Here is a 15,957-nt window from a genome sequence, read left to right on the forward strand (position 1 = left end):
ATTCTAACCTAACGAGGCTTGAATTAATATGAAGAAATAATTAAGAAAAACGTAGACAAAGTGGCTTTTAGCATACTAATTTACTATTATCATAATGAAATCTATTATAATTATCGTTAAAAATTCTTAAAATTATAATAAAATATTAACAATTAAAATTCAATAATCTGATAATTTTTTTTAATATATATATATATATATATATATTTAAATCTATTGTAATTAAGATACATATCTTGGATAAATATGATTTTTTTTTTCTTTATGTATATATATATAGCTATTCTCAATAATTGTATAAGTGGGGCCCATTCCCACCACCATCAACCCGTTTGGAGACAATTCTAGTGTCATTCGTGACGCGAGAGGGAGAGGGAAAGAGACCACGTGCCCGAAAACCTAGAGCCACGTTTATTTGGAGTGTGTAATTCATCTTTTACCAAAAGCTCCTCGGAATCAGTTATTCTACAATCTTCCACCACCGTTTTTGTCAATTTATATTCAGTCTCAAATTTCAATATCGGTGATTGCTATTCAAAGTAAAATATATTTTCTTTATTTTATAATTTTTTTAAAATTATTATTTAGTTTTTTACATTATAATTAATATATAAATTAATTACTATAATTATAATAAAAAGCTATGTTTTTTAATATATGTGAAAAAATAAAATAAACTTTTATAAAACTATGAATTAAATTTTATGAAATTTTATATTTTATTTTAATTTGTTTATAAAATAAATTTATAATTAATTGTATTTAAAAAATAATATATTAATGAAAAGATTATAATAATTCAAAAGAATATATAGATATACTATTTTTTATAATTTTTTCAAAAATTAAAATCTATAACTGTTATAATCTTATTTTATAAAGTTATAAAAATAAAACATATGTAAAAAAATATTAACAGTTCAAATATTAAAATACTAACATATTTTTATCAATAATGGAACAAATATTACTTTTAATTAATAATAATATTATTAATTTAATATAATTTTGTTATATTAATATATATATATATATATATATATTTGAAAATTAATTATTTGATTTAATATATTTTCCATAAAAATATTAATTACTTTACATATCTTTATAATATAAAATCTAATTTATTTTCATAACTAAATAAATAGGCACAGATAAAAAGATACGTGAGCATTGGACTTGGATTTCTTAATTTTCCGAAATTTGTATATGACATATATACCTAAAGAAAAGCAACTTTGGTCTGGCTTTGCTGGTAGCAGAAACAAAGTCTGTGGTGCTTTGGCTACTGGTAGAGGCCTCCTCCAATCCCTCCCTTCTCTGCTAAAACATTAAGAATTAATTCACATTCTTTGTAGAGGCTTCAGCCACTTACTGGGGCATGTAAACCAAGTGGAAGGAACAAGGAAACTTAGAAGGGTGTAACTATCTGTGATTTAACGATAACATCAGTGTGTGCAGGACAGTGAGGTTAACCACCTTGCGAAGCATTTTTCTTCAGTTGTTAGTCTTACTGCCTTCGGTTATTGGTGCTGCTAGCAGGGCATATGTACTGCTTGATCATTTCTGCCTTGGCTGGCATTTTCACACATTTCCCATGCTACCACTGCTCACATATGTTACAACAAAATCCAAAATTTATCAGCACTGTACGCCCCTCCACAGCTGCCACATAGGGTCTCACCATGCTCATATTCATCTTCTGCAAAGCTTTCATAGCTTGGTATTTCTTACTTGTCCTTCAATCGCTCTCTGCAATGAAAAGATAGGTCATCAATAAAAATGTGGTGGACATGTGAAAATTCCATTAGAGAGGAAATTTTACACTATTGTGCTGTTCCTGGATTTGCTTCTACTGTCCATTCTGCGTTTGCCTTTTACTGGTTTCGTTCCAGTTACAACCTCAAAAAGTGTGGAAAGATCATTTATCAAGCCAAACAGGCGCTTCCTGTGAAGTGAGCACACAACCTTTAAATTATGGCCCAATGAAACATTACGTTGAAAACAAACAAGACAACACACGGGAACACATGCCAGTAAAAAAGTGAGAGCAGGTTATATCACCCCTTGAGGAACACGGGAACACATGCCAGTAAAAAAAAACAGTATCACCAACAGGGCTAACGAGCTATAAAGGAATTATTAAGTAGACATGATAAGCAAATATGGAAACTATATTTATGTGTGTGTATATATATATATATATATAACCGTAGAGTATGCCCTCAGCATAACCAATCTATTTGGAAATAATCTTAAGGTCACTTTGAACTATGCACTTGTGATGGTATTCCTAGAGAGGTTTTGATCTATAGATAACACAATCTCAAACTCAGAAATGGCTTCAGTAGGCATGAATAACTCACAACTCAAAATATAGTTACAGACAGTAGTGGGATTGAATTGGATTACTTTGTTTATCTTGATGATGTGATACACGTACAGTTATGAAACATACATTCTAACAGTAGAAATACATGAAACGCAAGAAAATGAAATAAAACCCAACCCAAAAGTCCAAGCAAAGATTTGTTTAAGACAAACTTTAGACCCCAGAGCTTGGGTTGGTTAATAGGACGAGGAACTTCAGTGGACTCTGGGATAAGTATAAACAAGCGTCCAGGAGCAAGGATTTCATACTTAACTTTTCATAGAGTTTTTCACTGGTTTGAAGTTTAGATTTTCAGAATGTCTAACTGGCCCCTATCTATGCCAAATATCTCACCTGACAATCATTTTAAGGTAGAGAGAATGTAAGTAACCTGAGTAGGACTAAAGACAACCTGCCATTTCCCTAGCTAGCACTGCATACATGCTAATACCACATAAAAGCCCTCCTAGTTGCAACAAGAGGGTGAATGATTAAAAGGTGGTGTTTATAGAACTTATTCACCAAAAGTTTTGAGTTAAAATTTATAAAACTTATTCAACAAAAGTTTTGAGTTATAAGTAATGATATCATGTGTAGAAAGAAACTAAGTACTTTTAAGTTTTACATCCATAACCTTTTCTTTTAATGCAGTAATATTTCTTCTGTACCAATTTTTATTTATTTTATTTTTTTATACATATTAAAAGATACAATTTCTTTTATTAATTTTTTAATTATAATCATTTTAAATATATTCAATTTTATTAAATATTAAGAGATATTTTAGAAGATTTATTGAAAATAAGATAAAATTAAAGAAATGTTATGAGGAATTAAAATCTTCATATTAACATCACAAAATTGAATTCAAAAGCATAGCCAATTTGGTTGTTGAGTACAAAACCAAACTGATGTTATGCTTAGTGGGTCTTCAGTGTAAACCTATCAACATTTGCAAATTAGTCGTAAGTCTATGCTTGTTTGCAAAGAATAGTTTGTATTTGAAAAATATGTTACATTCTAATTCTAAAAATAAAATATATTAATAAAAATATGCATAACTTTTTTTTTTAAATTGGGGATTGGGAATATGAGAATAGAACATTATATCTTTAAGATTTACTAAGTATGTGAATGTAAAAGATATGCAGAATTCTTAATAAGATTTAAATTGCAGAAAATAAAATTTTCTTTTTCATTATTTCTTTAGATCCAGAAAATATTTTTCATTTCTAATAAATATCAAAAAATATAGAAAATTCTGTAAAACAAAAGGATTCTACCTCTCATTGCAATTAAGTCGACCACCAAAGTAGAATGACACAGAGAGCAAACAGTCAGCATACAGCAACAGGTGAAAGCCAATCCTTACGGTGCATCCCGTCTCTTGCCCATTACTAGCTCTGCGAGCTCCGCTGGAATTTCCTCTGCTGCCAGATTCACCTCTCAAGATTCATTTCGGTGTCCATGCAAGCACAGATTCTCCTTTTTTTGAGAGATTACAATAAAAAATTAAGATGAATTTTAAAAAATAATCATTAATGAGTTAAACCGAGGAATTATAGTTGGCGATTTCAAAAAGAAGGGAGAAGCTATAGAAAAATCGATTTAATACAAATATCAAACGGAAAGAGCAAGAGAGGGAAGGAGAAGGAAAATGGAATTTAAGAATATGGGTATTGAATAGTGCTGTGTAGTGGTCTTTGGTCTAGAACCGTAATCAAACCGGTCAAACCAAACTCATTGGTTTATAGGAAAATAATCTGCCTGGGCTACGATCCGCCCTTTGGAACTATGGGCTCTTTGATTAAATTAATTTAAAAATTAAAATCAACTCTTTTATTTTCAATATAAATTTATTTAAAATTACATGCGTTAAATTTTCTTAATATATTAAATTTTCAATATTGAATGGTTAAAGGAAATGCTTTTTTTAACTTTAATATAACATTTTATGGCAATTAAATCCTAAGTATTGGGAGATTTATTTGCAGAATTTAATTCGGATGTAAATAGATAAGATATTCATAAAAATTAAATTATTTAAATTTAATTTCTATTAACAATATATAAATTCATTTTAAATTTAATTAAAAATTAATTTAAATTATTTAAATTTATTTTAAATTTAATTATTATTTGAATAAAATATAGATTGATTTAGTTTTATATATTTTAATTAATAATTTATATAAAAAATTTCAAAAAATTTAATATTTTTAAAATTATTCAAAATTTAATTTTTAAATAAAAAAATTATAAATATTATTGTAAAATAATTTTTATATTAAATTAATTATCTAGAAGTGATAAAATTTGAATTTAATCCAAATTTGTATGGAGTATTATCTTTTAAATTCAAATCCATACATTATAATTAATCAAATTTATATTATTAGAATTCAATCAAATCATATATTAAAAATATCCGACCCGTTATTACTTAATATTTAATAATTAATAAATTAATAACAAATTAAAAAAAAATTTGAGTTAAAAAAATCATGTCACATGGCTAATAGTAATGAAAATATTACATTAATTTTCTTATGGAAACATCAATTGAAATCAAATTAAATTTAAAAACTTAAATGATATTTATTTTTAATTAATTTTTTTTGTATAGACATTATATTGAAAATAATCATAAAATTCAAATTAAAATAAAATGTATTTAATTGAAGTTTATTTTATGAAAAGATTAATTTTATCAAACTAGAATTACAATTGCACAACCATGTGTATAATAGGACTTAGGTTTATTGTAAAAATTTAACACAAAAGGAAAGGAATTAAAATAATAAAATTTACTAAATTTTATAAATTGTATTATAAATTATTTTAAATGATTATTAGATATTTATAAAAAAAATTAATATTAAATATTAACAACGGACAGGTGAAGATGTGAACTCAAAATTTACCTAATTATTAATTAATAATTTTTTTTAAAAATTAATTTACTCGTCCTTCATCTTCGGATGCAGCCGCTTGTACCCAAAAAAATTGATATATTGGACCCATTCAGAAAATAATAATAATTATTATTATAATATGTCACCAATAATTAAGTAGGAATATTCTGCTACCAATTTCTAAAATTAATTTTTTAAATAATATTATGAATTTTTAGAATTAATTTGCACACGTGTTTTCTTCTCACTTTAATTATAATTAATTGATTGGTTTAAAAAAATAATTATTTGATTGAAAAGTCAATTTTAAAATAAATAGAAGCTTTAGTTTTTACTAGATAAAAAATAAACAGAAAGGGATTTTTCTTCAATAGAATAAAAGGTGATGCCAATTTTGTCAATTTTGGAGTTATTATTGATAGAGAATACATATATCAAATAAATAATTTATGCAACTTTTATTCTCTATTCATGTTTTTCAAAAAAGGGTCAAATTTTCTTGCAAAGTTTCAAAATATGAAAAAGAATTCTTCATTTTTTCTTTAGTTCAAATTTAATTTGATGTATTTCTGATTGTGAAAGTTTGAAATTGAATCCCTTTAACTGACTTTTCATCCCTATTTTAATGAATTTTAAACTTTAATTTTCCTCTTTAAAATATTAAAATTTATTATTATTTACATTTTTTTACCCTAAAAAATCATTATTTATCAATAAAATTTAAAAAATTATTAAGAGTATTTATTAATTAATCTCTTAATTTTAAAAAATATATTAAAATATCTTTTATATATTAAAAAATTTTTTCATTAATTTTAACTATTAAGTGTTTTAATATTTAAAAAAAAATTATTAATTAATCATTTAATTTTATAAAATATTTATTAATTAAGCATTTAAATAAAAATATTTTAAATTTTTTTATAATATATAATAATTAAAATTAATTAAAAAATAGATTAATAAATTTTAAAAATATTTTAATATATCTTTTAAAATTAATAAATTTTTTCATATAAAAGATTAATAATAAATTTCTTTAAAATAAATTCAAATTCTAATATTAAGATGAGCAAATAGCATTTTACACAAAACAAATCAAGTAAAAATTAAATATCATTAAAATAAGATTCTAACGTGATATTTTGTCAAAAAAAAATCTAATAAAACAAATGAAAAAAAAATTCAAAATTTCATAACCTAAAATTTTTAAATAAATTTAATTAATGTCCTAAGACAATCTTGTTAAAAACGAAAATTCTTTGCCCCACTCTCTCAAAAAGAGAAAAAGAAAATTAGGAAAAGGAAAGGAAATTAAATCAAATGGTCCCTAAAACGACTCACCACCACAACAAAGCCACGTATTCGTTAATAAAACATCCACGTGTCCAAAATGACCCCACCGATTCAGAACTCCACACCTTTGCAAAGTTGGTAAGAAAGACGCGGCAGCTTCTCTCTCTTAGCTTCTGTTTTACAGCAACTAACACAAACAAGAGAGAGGGAGAGAAGGAAGAGCATGCAAACCCTGAAACATGACTTATTTTTTCTCACTTTTGACCCTCCAATTTTGCTTAATTCACATTCACTCCCCATCTGCTACTCCCTTTCATCTATCACTCTGTCTTTGACTTTTCATAATCATGGCAAAAGCAATAGCAGAAGCAGAAGCAGCAGAGCCTCCAATTCAAGTCTTCTCAGACGTTCAAACAGTTCTGGATTTTCTACGTAAAAATGGGCTAAATGAAGCGGAGTATGCTCTTAAAGAGGATATAATTGAGAAAAATGAACTGGGTTCTTTTGATTTCGAGAAATTCTTGTTTGTTTTACCTCCGGTTAGGATTCCGGCGAGCTTCCGGCGACCGGATGAAGGTAGTGGTTTTGGTGGTGGTGAAGGGTCGAGATCGAGTTCTGGTTCTGTTTCTGGTTCAGATGAGGAATTTGTTAGCTTGGTATCTTCTACTAGTGATTTGTGCTCTTCCGGTAATTAATTGTGTTTAAAGCTTCAGTTTTGAACTTATGATTCATAACTTTTTCTTTTCAAATTCTGATTTTAATATTCTTGTTTGATCATATCATTTTCTTTTTGTTTCCCTAGAATTTGAAAAGTTCTACTTAAGGTGAGATTGGGTTATCTGAATATGGAATCCTGTTTTATATCTTTGCTCCTCTCTATAGTAAGACTTTAAGAATTCAAATTTTACTTTTCTTAGATAATTCTATTTATGGTTTATTACTGCGTGTAAATTTGGAAGATTTTTTTTTCTCATATAGAGTTATGTATTTGGTTCTTTTGTTTGTTTGTGGAGGACATGGAGCTGAGATAAAAGACTGTGACCTGTGATAAGATTCCTTGTTCTTGTTGTTATAAATTCTCAGAAACCAAAATGTGCATTTATTGTATACAATTTCTACTTCTGATTTTTAATGATGACTTGACACAGCTAGGTTATTTTGTATGTATTATAGTACCATTCTTTTTTATTTTCCCCCTTTGTGTTGTTTTATTTGAATAGTAATTTAGCTAATATTTGCTAAGTCACTGCAATAGCTCTCTAATATTCTGCTTGTTTATGAGTGTTTCTGGTATGTTTCAATCATTGCTCTTTTTAAGTAAATGATTTGGCTTAACTCGCCTCCCAGAGATAGCTCAAGGGGCAGGAGTATCCAAAGCTTTGTAAGGATAGATCCCAAACCAATGTGAGAATTTAACGCACGTCACGCCCAAGACTGAACACTTGGAGCATGAGGCACTTATGAGAGGCCTAACATTGGATAAACAGACTTTGAAACCATTTTAAGAACATGGGCAAGCTTAACTCACCTCTAAAAGCTAGCTAGGGGGGCGATAACCTTGGATGAGGTTATGAGTTTGAACACCAGCTGGAGCCTAGACTACCAAAAAAAGAAAAATCTTGCCTATACTTAGAATATTACATCATAAATGAGTGTGTGGGAGAGTGTAGCAACCGGAAGAGGTGCTAATCATTCTTTGGCCAAAGTGTAAAACACTCTAGGTAACCGAGAACTGGTTTGGTGCAATACTCTTTGATGTAGGCAAGTCAAATTGAAAAAGAGTTTTGCTCTTTTCTGTTTTGTGTTTATAGACAAGCTATAGTTCTGTGCCAATTTGAGTTGGTGGTTAATTAAGCATCTCAACAGTTCTTTATTTATGCAGAATTTACAAATCCATATGGACTTCGTTCTGCATCTCAAGCTAATTCAGAAACATCATCGGATAGATTGTCTCAGTTTGGCACAGCACGTGATTACCCTCACCTTGATTTGCAAAATGATCTCTATTGGTATGATGAGAGAGATGAGGGCAACTTCATGACTCCATCCTTCAATGGGCCAGACTACTTTGGTGGTCCAAGCGAGGATAAATTTGTCACGACATCAGAGGCAGTAAACCACTTTGAAAATCCACTGAGTTTATATAATAAAGCCAAAGGATTTGAAGCAGAAGCAGCCAATGATTTCTTGGATAAGCCTTGTCTTTTTAATATGACATCTGTAAAAGATAAGAATGAAGCTCAAGCAATGGATTCTTATCATTTTGATAATGGAAACCATCCTGAAGGAGACATTGAGAGGAGTGATGGTTCAGTTCCTGTTTGCAAATCTTGCGCAAGGGAAGAGGGAAATTATGGTAGGGATCCTATTGATCACATCCATTTAATTTTCAAAAATACTGATTTGAGTGACTTTCAGCTGACAGTTGGAGATATTCCCACTGATTGTGATATAGCCTTGGGACATGGAAAAAACAAGAATGGCTACTACTCTTCAAAAGCACATTTCAAAAGCAACTGTTTTGAAAGTTATAAAAGCTCCACCGAAATCGTATCAAATGGATTTGATGACTATGAAGTTATAAATGATAGAGAAGCAAATGGAGTAGCCGATGAACTTCAGACTGCTGCCGATGAAGAAAGTGAAGTTAATGTAGATGAGCTTCAGATGTTCAATAATCAGGAGGATGAATATGAAGTATTCAATCTGCGAATCATACATAGGAAAAACAGGTTAGCTTGAGATTTTATTTTCTGAGATTTTGACTGCATTGTAGTTTGATCTTGGTATGGATGCCACATAAGATGGTTAAAAATTTGTAGCAGCTAATTAGTATGCTGCAAGAAAATTTGCTCAATGTTGAATGAGAATTAGTTAAACATGTTTTAGTTCAGTACTCTCTGATATGAATTGCTCAAATTCTCGCCAGCTTCTCATCATCAATAATCTTATCAGGCCATTCTTAATTGGAAGGAGGAGACTTACCCTCTATAAAAATTTCGTCTGTTTTAGAATCCTGCTGCTAGCTCTTTGTTTCAACCCATATCTGAAGCTTGTGCATTGCCTGTTTTGCAATCTCCAGGACAGGATTCGAGGAAAATAAGGATCTGCCTATTGTGCTTAACTCTGTCATTGCAGGCAGATATTATGTCACAGAATACCTAGGTTCAGCTGCTTTCAGTAAAGTTGTTCAGGCTAATGATCTTCACACAGGAGTAGATGTTTGCCTGAAGATAATTAAAAACGATAAAGATTTTTTCGATCAAAGTTTAGATGAAATTAAACTTCTGAAGCTTGTGAACAAGCATGATCCAGCTGATGAACACCACATTCTGCGTCTTTATGACTACTTCTATCACCAGGTACATCTTGAAAATCTCGGTGACTAATTGTGTTTCCTGAAATTTTATTGCTAAATAAGAAGCTTTTGCACCTTTTCGTTAATCATTTTCCTACACGGATGGTAAAACAGTATCATCATGCCTTTTAATCTCAGCAAAAACATCATCATTTTTCTCATTTTATTCTCATGCAGTCACTGGTTGCAGAGAACACATGTCTGAGATTTCATGGCTTTGTCTTGTGTATCATAGTGCATATGGGTCTCTTGTATTACTGATAGAGATTATGTTAATTGCTGATTGAAATTATTATACCGTCTGTAATATTGTTTTCTTAGAACTCTGCAGGAGCATCTCTTCATTGTTTGTGAACTCCTCCGTGCAAATTTGTATGAATTTCAGAAATTTAACCTAGAATCAGGTGGTGAGCCATATTTCACTCTGAGCAGGATGCAGGTTAGTTAGGTTCTGTCATTGACTCATTGTTTTCTTCTTTCGATTTTTCGTCTTCAGCCTCTTGCTTCAGGTCCAAAATTTTATTGTTTTAGTCTTGCATTTGGAGAACCAGTACATTGGCTTAGGATGTGCAATTCATTTTAGCTGTTCTACTTGCCATTTGTTATGAAGTAGTACAGATATCCATTCCTGAAAACTTTATCTTGCTAATGTAAAATTAGAGCACAAACATTTGTAACGATGAGCATTTGATTGTTCCTGTCAGGTTATAACTCGTCAATGTTTGGAGGCATTGGATTTCTTGCATCACTTGGGAATTATACATTGTGATCTGAAGCCTGAGAATATTCTGATAAAGAGTTACAGGAGATGCGAGATCAAGGTTATTGATCTCGGAAGCAGTTGCTTTCAGTCGGACAGCTTGTGCCTATACGTACAATCTCGTTCGTACAGAGCCCCTGAAGTCATTTTGGGTCTTCCATATGACCAAAAGATTGACTTATGGTCTCTCGGCTGCATCTTGGCTGAGCTATGTTCTGGGGAAGTAAGTCTTACTCACCTTTCCATGCTCCATGGACGGCTTCAGTATCCATTGAAGTTTCTCTTGGATTGCCTGGATATTAAAGACTAGTAGTCTTCAATAATTTAGTCAACATGTCATATTCAGTATAGATTTCTTTATCAGGTGCTGTTTCCGAATGATGCGGTAGTAATGATCCTTGCGCGAATGATTGGTATGCTAGGCCCTATTGATTTGGAGATGTTGGCGAGGGGGCAGGAGACGAACAAATACTTTACAAAAGAATATGATCTCTACTATTTAAATGAGGTTTGTCTGCCATATTTACTTTAGCAAATCATAATATAATAGGCATACTTCGCCTGCAGTTCATTTTTGAGAATAGCTCCTTGTCTTCATGTAGAAGGCAGTGAAAACTGGAGTAATCTTTGTCAAAGTTCAAGTTAGATGAAATGATTGTTTAGAAGGTTAATGTACTGCTAAATTCAAACTCCGCAATAGGGATTTTTCCATCATGGGACACATAAATGACTTTTAAGTGGAGAGATCATATCCTAATAGACTTCCCTTGATGGTTAACAATTTTAAGCAATTTCCATAAATATATGATGGTTAAAAACATGTTCTCTTTCTTTGGCTGGTGCAACAGTGTTCAGACTGTTTGTTTATAGGTTTTCAATTTTTTGTTTGAAAAAATTACTATTTAGTCCTTATATTATGAGAAAACTCATTAGTTGATCTTTCAATTTTAAAAAATACATTAAATGTCCTTTACATTTTAAAAAAAACTACTTCTTAGTACCTCAGTTAAATTTGAAAAACTTTATTAGTTGGCCCCTCAAGTTTGTGACAAGTCTAATTAATTCCTCCATATCAAGAGTAATTTAGGCTTTTTTATAATATTTAATGGTTAAAATTAATGGAGATACTAGTTAGTAGACTTTTTCAAATATCAGAGATGCTTTAATCTAATTTTCAAAATAGAGGGACTAAATGGTAATTTTTTCTTTCTGTTTTGTGCTTTGAGAGGGTCAAGATGGTGAGCCTTGGCTCAATAGTAAAATTTCTTTTGTGATTGGAAGGTCATGGGCTCAAGTCACAAAGACAACCTTCCTAGCAAATGAATGGGGAAGGCTCCCCTATTTCCGGGGCTGGCACATGTTAATTTCACTGGTCATTATCACTAAAATGCAGGGAATTATGTGTGCAGGAAACAAACCAAGTGGAGTATATAATCCCAGAGGAGTCCTCGTTGGAGCATCATATGCAAACTTATGATAAAGGATTTAGCGACTTCCTGAGAACCTTGCTTGAGGTCAATCCCCTGAGGCGCCCAACTGCAAGGGAAGCACTAGATCACCCTTGGCTTTCATATTCTTACGAGTCAAATTCTCCCTGAATTTATAGAGGATTTGTCATTCTTGTTGATATGTTTATGTCTGTTTAGTACACGATTGCGAGCCAGAAAAAAAAAAATACTCAGTGCGCGCAAGACCGGAGCACAAATGTCCGATCTCAGTTTTGGTTTGACGTGAATGCAGCCACACCAGCTTACTGAACTAAGTTGCACATGCTTGTTAATCAACACATAATTTTTCTGTACAGAAGGTTGTCTGCATATTTTTTTGATTCTATTGGTTGGGGGTCCTTATGTAGATTGAACACTGTTTCATTGATTGTCATAAACAAGGGTACAATAAATCTGATCCATTACATTGCTTTGGGTTCTTCACACTTAGCAAGTGTTCAAGTACTTTTGAATATGCCGCGTATGTTTTCTTTTGGGTATTTTAGAAGCACTATTGAATAGGGATTAAAATTCTGTGCAGCCAAGCTATCTAGTTTAATATTAAGATTTAGGCCTTTTATGGTTGGGAAAATTCAATTAAGAAATTTCAAGTTTCTCAAAATTTTACTTATTTGGTTTGGTTATTTTTTTTATTAACTTCAGTTGGTTATTTTTTTATTAACTTCCTAGGAAATTGGAGTTCTTTCTTTCTTTGTCCCTAACCCTAATCCAGTCGACTCACATGAATCTTCGTATTTTTGTTCAAACTTTAAATTAGTAGGAACAGTCTTCATTGCATGATCAACTGAAAAAATTAAATTTTGATAGATAAAGGGTCTGTTTGGTAATTATTTTAAAAGTAGTGTTCAGCACTATTATTTAATGGTTGAGGGAGTGTTTTATGAACACTCAATTGTAATGTTTGATTAACTAAATCGTACGTCTAATTTTTGCTGCGGATACTTAATGAAGATCAACGATAACTTTTCGAAAAGAGAATTTTGAGACATACGATTTTTAAAAATGTGACGAGAGCGAAGATCTGCCATAAAATTCAAGACGTATGACTTTTAAAAATATTAGTCGGAGACGTACGACTTTTAAAAATATAATAAAGGCAAAATTTTCATTCTGACATATCTTTCATAATTTTTTCTAAAGAATTTGCCATGATATATCTGATTCATGCATAATATTATAAAAAATAAATAAAAAATTTTGACTGCTACTTAGTATCAGTAATAGATCCGAAAAAGTATTTAAAAATATCCAATTTAGATATTTGTATCCGTCAAAATAAAGAACCATGACATATATGTTTGGAATAGATTCTATTTTTTATATTAGGGTTTTGCATTTTAATTATTTTTTAAAATATTTTTATAATTTTACATATTAGAGTTTTTTTAATTATAAATATCTTTTTTTTTTCTATTTGAAATTCACCTTTTAATCTTTTAAAAATTTTAATAAGATTTTTCGATTTTTAACCTCTCATTTTTATTCTTTCGTCAAACGTTATTAGTTAAAATTTATAATGAAGTCTAATTAGTTCTATATCACCAATATTTAAATAATTTTCACTACAACAACTAAAAATTATTACAATCGTTTTAACTAATACGATCGCTGGTATAGTCAAAAGACATAGAACACCCACTAAAAATAAAAAACCATGAGTAAGTTAAAAAAAATGAGAAAAAGACATTTAGTATGAGAACAGGAGAAAAAAACACATAAAGTTGATGTATAAATTATGGAGAAAACTAAGAAAGACTTGGCTTTGATCGCTCTCTATTTGGCTGCTATATGTTAATATACAAAGCATCATCGTCAATAACTCCTCTTTGATTCCAAAATCTTATTATCAAGTTGGCCTAAGAGTCATCAATGGATAACTATCCATAATATTTATTTAATATTTAAAAAAAAAAAGAGAGAGAAACAAAAGAAAGAGGAAGGATTTGTTGAATGTTTGGAGATCACAAGGTCAAGACTCCAAATCTGACCAAGAACAAACAAGATCGGTTAGTTTTATATTTAGAAAAAAAATTAATATAATGGTATTATTTTAAATTATATAAAAATAAAAAAATATTGGATGATTATACACTTTAATATTAAAATAAATTATTTCAATAAACATATACGAATTAACAAATAAATAATGAGAATAACTTGCCAACTTTGTTGGACTAAGTATAACTCAGATGCTTTGTTTGTCACTGAAGTATTTGAATAAAAAAAAATGTTAATTATTATTTCATTTGTTTTTAGGTTAAAAATCATTTTTAAAATAATTCACTAATGCAATGATCAGTAAATATATAATTAATTAATTAATTTTAAATTTTAAATTAAAAAATTTAGCTATAATTATATATATATATTCTCTTATTTAGAATATTTAGTTTAACCGTTAAATACAACTCATAATTGATAAACCGCTACATAAGTATTTCATAATCTTTTAAAATAATAAAGATAGATGGCTGATAAGTTTTAATTTTAAAGTTATTTCTAATCAGATCATATGCTTTGATTTTATTTTTTATTCAGATTATATTATATATTTTTTAAAATTAAAATTATAATACATAAATTAAAATATTATAAATAATAATTAAACTAATTATAATATTTAATATTATATGATAAAAAAAGCACATAGGCATAAAAAATAATTATATTTTAAAATTTTCTTTTTATTTATTTTATATATTATATAATAAATTAATATTTTTATATTTATTTTATCAATATAATAAATTAATATATACTTTTATTAATTATTTTATATATCATTAATAATAATTATATATAATTTATTAAACATCTAATTATAATAACTATATCAATTATAATCGGTTATCCATACACCAAACATTCTCTTAATTTATTTTTTGTACAAATATTTTGGGTAAAATCACGAGAAATTGTACGTTTTCTGCTTTTTCACTTTCTAGCTTCTCTCTGTCGTTTCCCATTCCTATCGCACTCTCTCCTTCATGCGCGTGGTAAAACTAATAAGGTACAAGTTTTCGACTTTTGTAATTATATATATTTTTTAATTTTAATAATTTTAAAAGTTAGTGATAATTTCACTCAACAATAAAAACCGAAGTTTATAAGAAAAATCCCAATTACAATTTTTTTTGAAAAATTGAAAATCTAAAACCTCGAATATAAATTTAATAGAGAAGTAATTTATATTTAACTAATAAATTAAATTAAGTTAAATAAATTATAATTAAAGTTATATTTATATAATAATAAATTAAAATATAAGTATCATTCATGAAATACATACCTTTAATTTTTTTAAAAAAAAATAATATTTTCATTAAGCATGTGTGTCTTACCATTTAAAAAATATGACAATTTCATTGTAATTAATGTAAATAATTTATAATTAATTTTAAATTTTACAAAATTAAAAGTAATAATATATAAATGGAAATAATTTTACATTTAATTTTTTTATCTATTTTCTTTTCGAATCACATTTATTTTATTCTACTTTTATTATAATTATAAACTTGTTTATTTTAAGAAAAATGTGCTTATAAAATAGAGAGGGACTTGCCTTTTTTTTTTTTTTTGAGGAAAGCTTATAATTTTTAATAATTAACTTATTATTTAATATTCTGAAAAAAAAAAGAAACACATCACTTGCTGTCAAAGCGCGTGGAATAAGTTTCACTATCCCTCTCTTTCTTATTCTCGCTTTCTCTCACTAGACTTTCATTGAATAATAATAAGTTAATCAT

At 28.6% G+C, this 15,957-nt stretch overlaps 1 protein-coding gene and 1 long non-coding RNA gene across 5 annotated transcripts; one reads left to right on the forward strand and one right to left on the reverse strand.

The window, feature by feature from the left end:
* Positions 1 to 1,155: 1,155 nt before the first annotated feature.
* On the reverse strand, positions 1,156 to 4,097 carry LOC110624666. Its single transcript, XR_002489458.2, has 3 exons — positions 3,655 to 4,097; positions 1,826 to 1,948; positions 1,156 to 1,752 (listed from the first exon to the last, which is right to left on the reverse strand). It is a non-coding gene; the product is annotated as an uncharacterized LOC110624666 (long non-coding RNA).
* Positions 4,098 to 6,738: 2,641 nt separating this feature from the next.
* LOC110624859 (serine/threonine-protein kinase ppk15) lies at positions 6,739 to 12,631 on the forward strand. Of its 4 annotated transcripts, XM_021770270.2 has the most exons (8): positions 6,740 to 7,269; positions 8,465 to 8,938; positions 9,038 to 9,314; positions 9,665 to 9,944; positions 10,272 to 10,379; positions 10,645 to 10,923; positions 11,065 to 11,208; positions 12,110 to 12,631. In XM_021770270.2, exons 1-8 carry the CDS (start codon positions 6,930 to 6,932, stop codon positions 12,296 to 12,298), a joined length of 2,091 nt encoding a protein of 696 aa, XP_021625962.1. In that variant the 5' UTR covers positions 6,740 to 6,929; the 3' UTR covers positions 12,299 to 12,631. The 4 variants fall into 4 exon arrangements, with proteins under 4 accessions (XP_043816764.1, XP_021625962.1, XP_021625961.1 ...); XM_021770269.2 differs by having other exon boundaries at positions 8,465 to 9,314; XM_043960828.1 differs by lacking the exon at positions 8,465 to 8,938 and having other exon boundaries at positions 9,250 to 9,314.
* Positions 12,632 to 15,957: the final 3,326 nt, after the last annotated feature.

Source organism: Manihot esculenta, chromosome 10 (genome assembly GCF_001659605.2).
Source record: "Manihot esculenta cultivar AM560-2 chromosome 10, M.esculenta_v8, whole genome shotgun sequence".
NCBI classification, from domain to species: domain Eukaryota; kingdom Viridiplantae; phylum Streptophyta; class Magnoliopsida; order Malpighiales; family Euphorbiaceae; genus Manihot; species Manihot esculenta.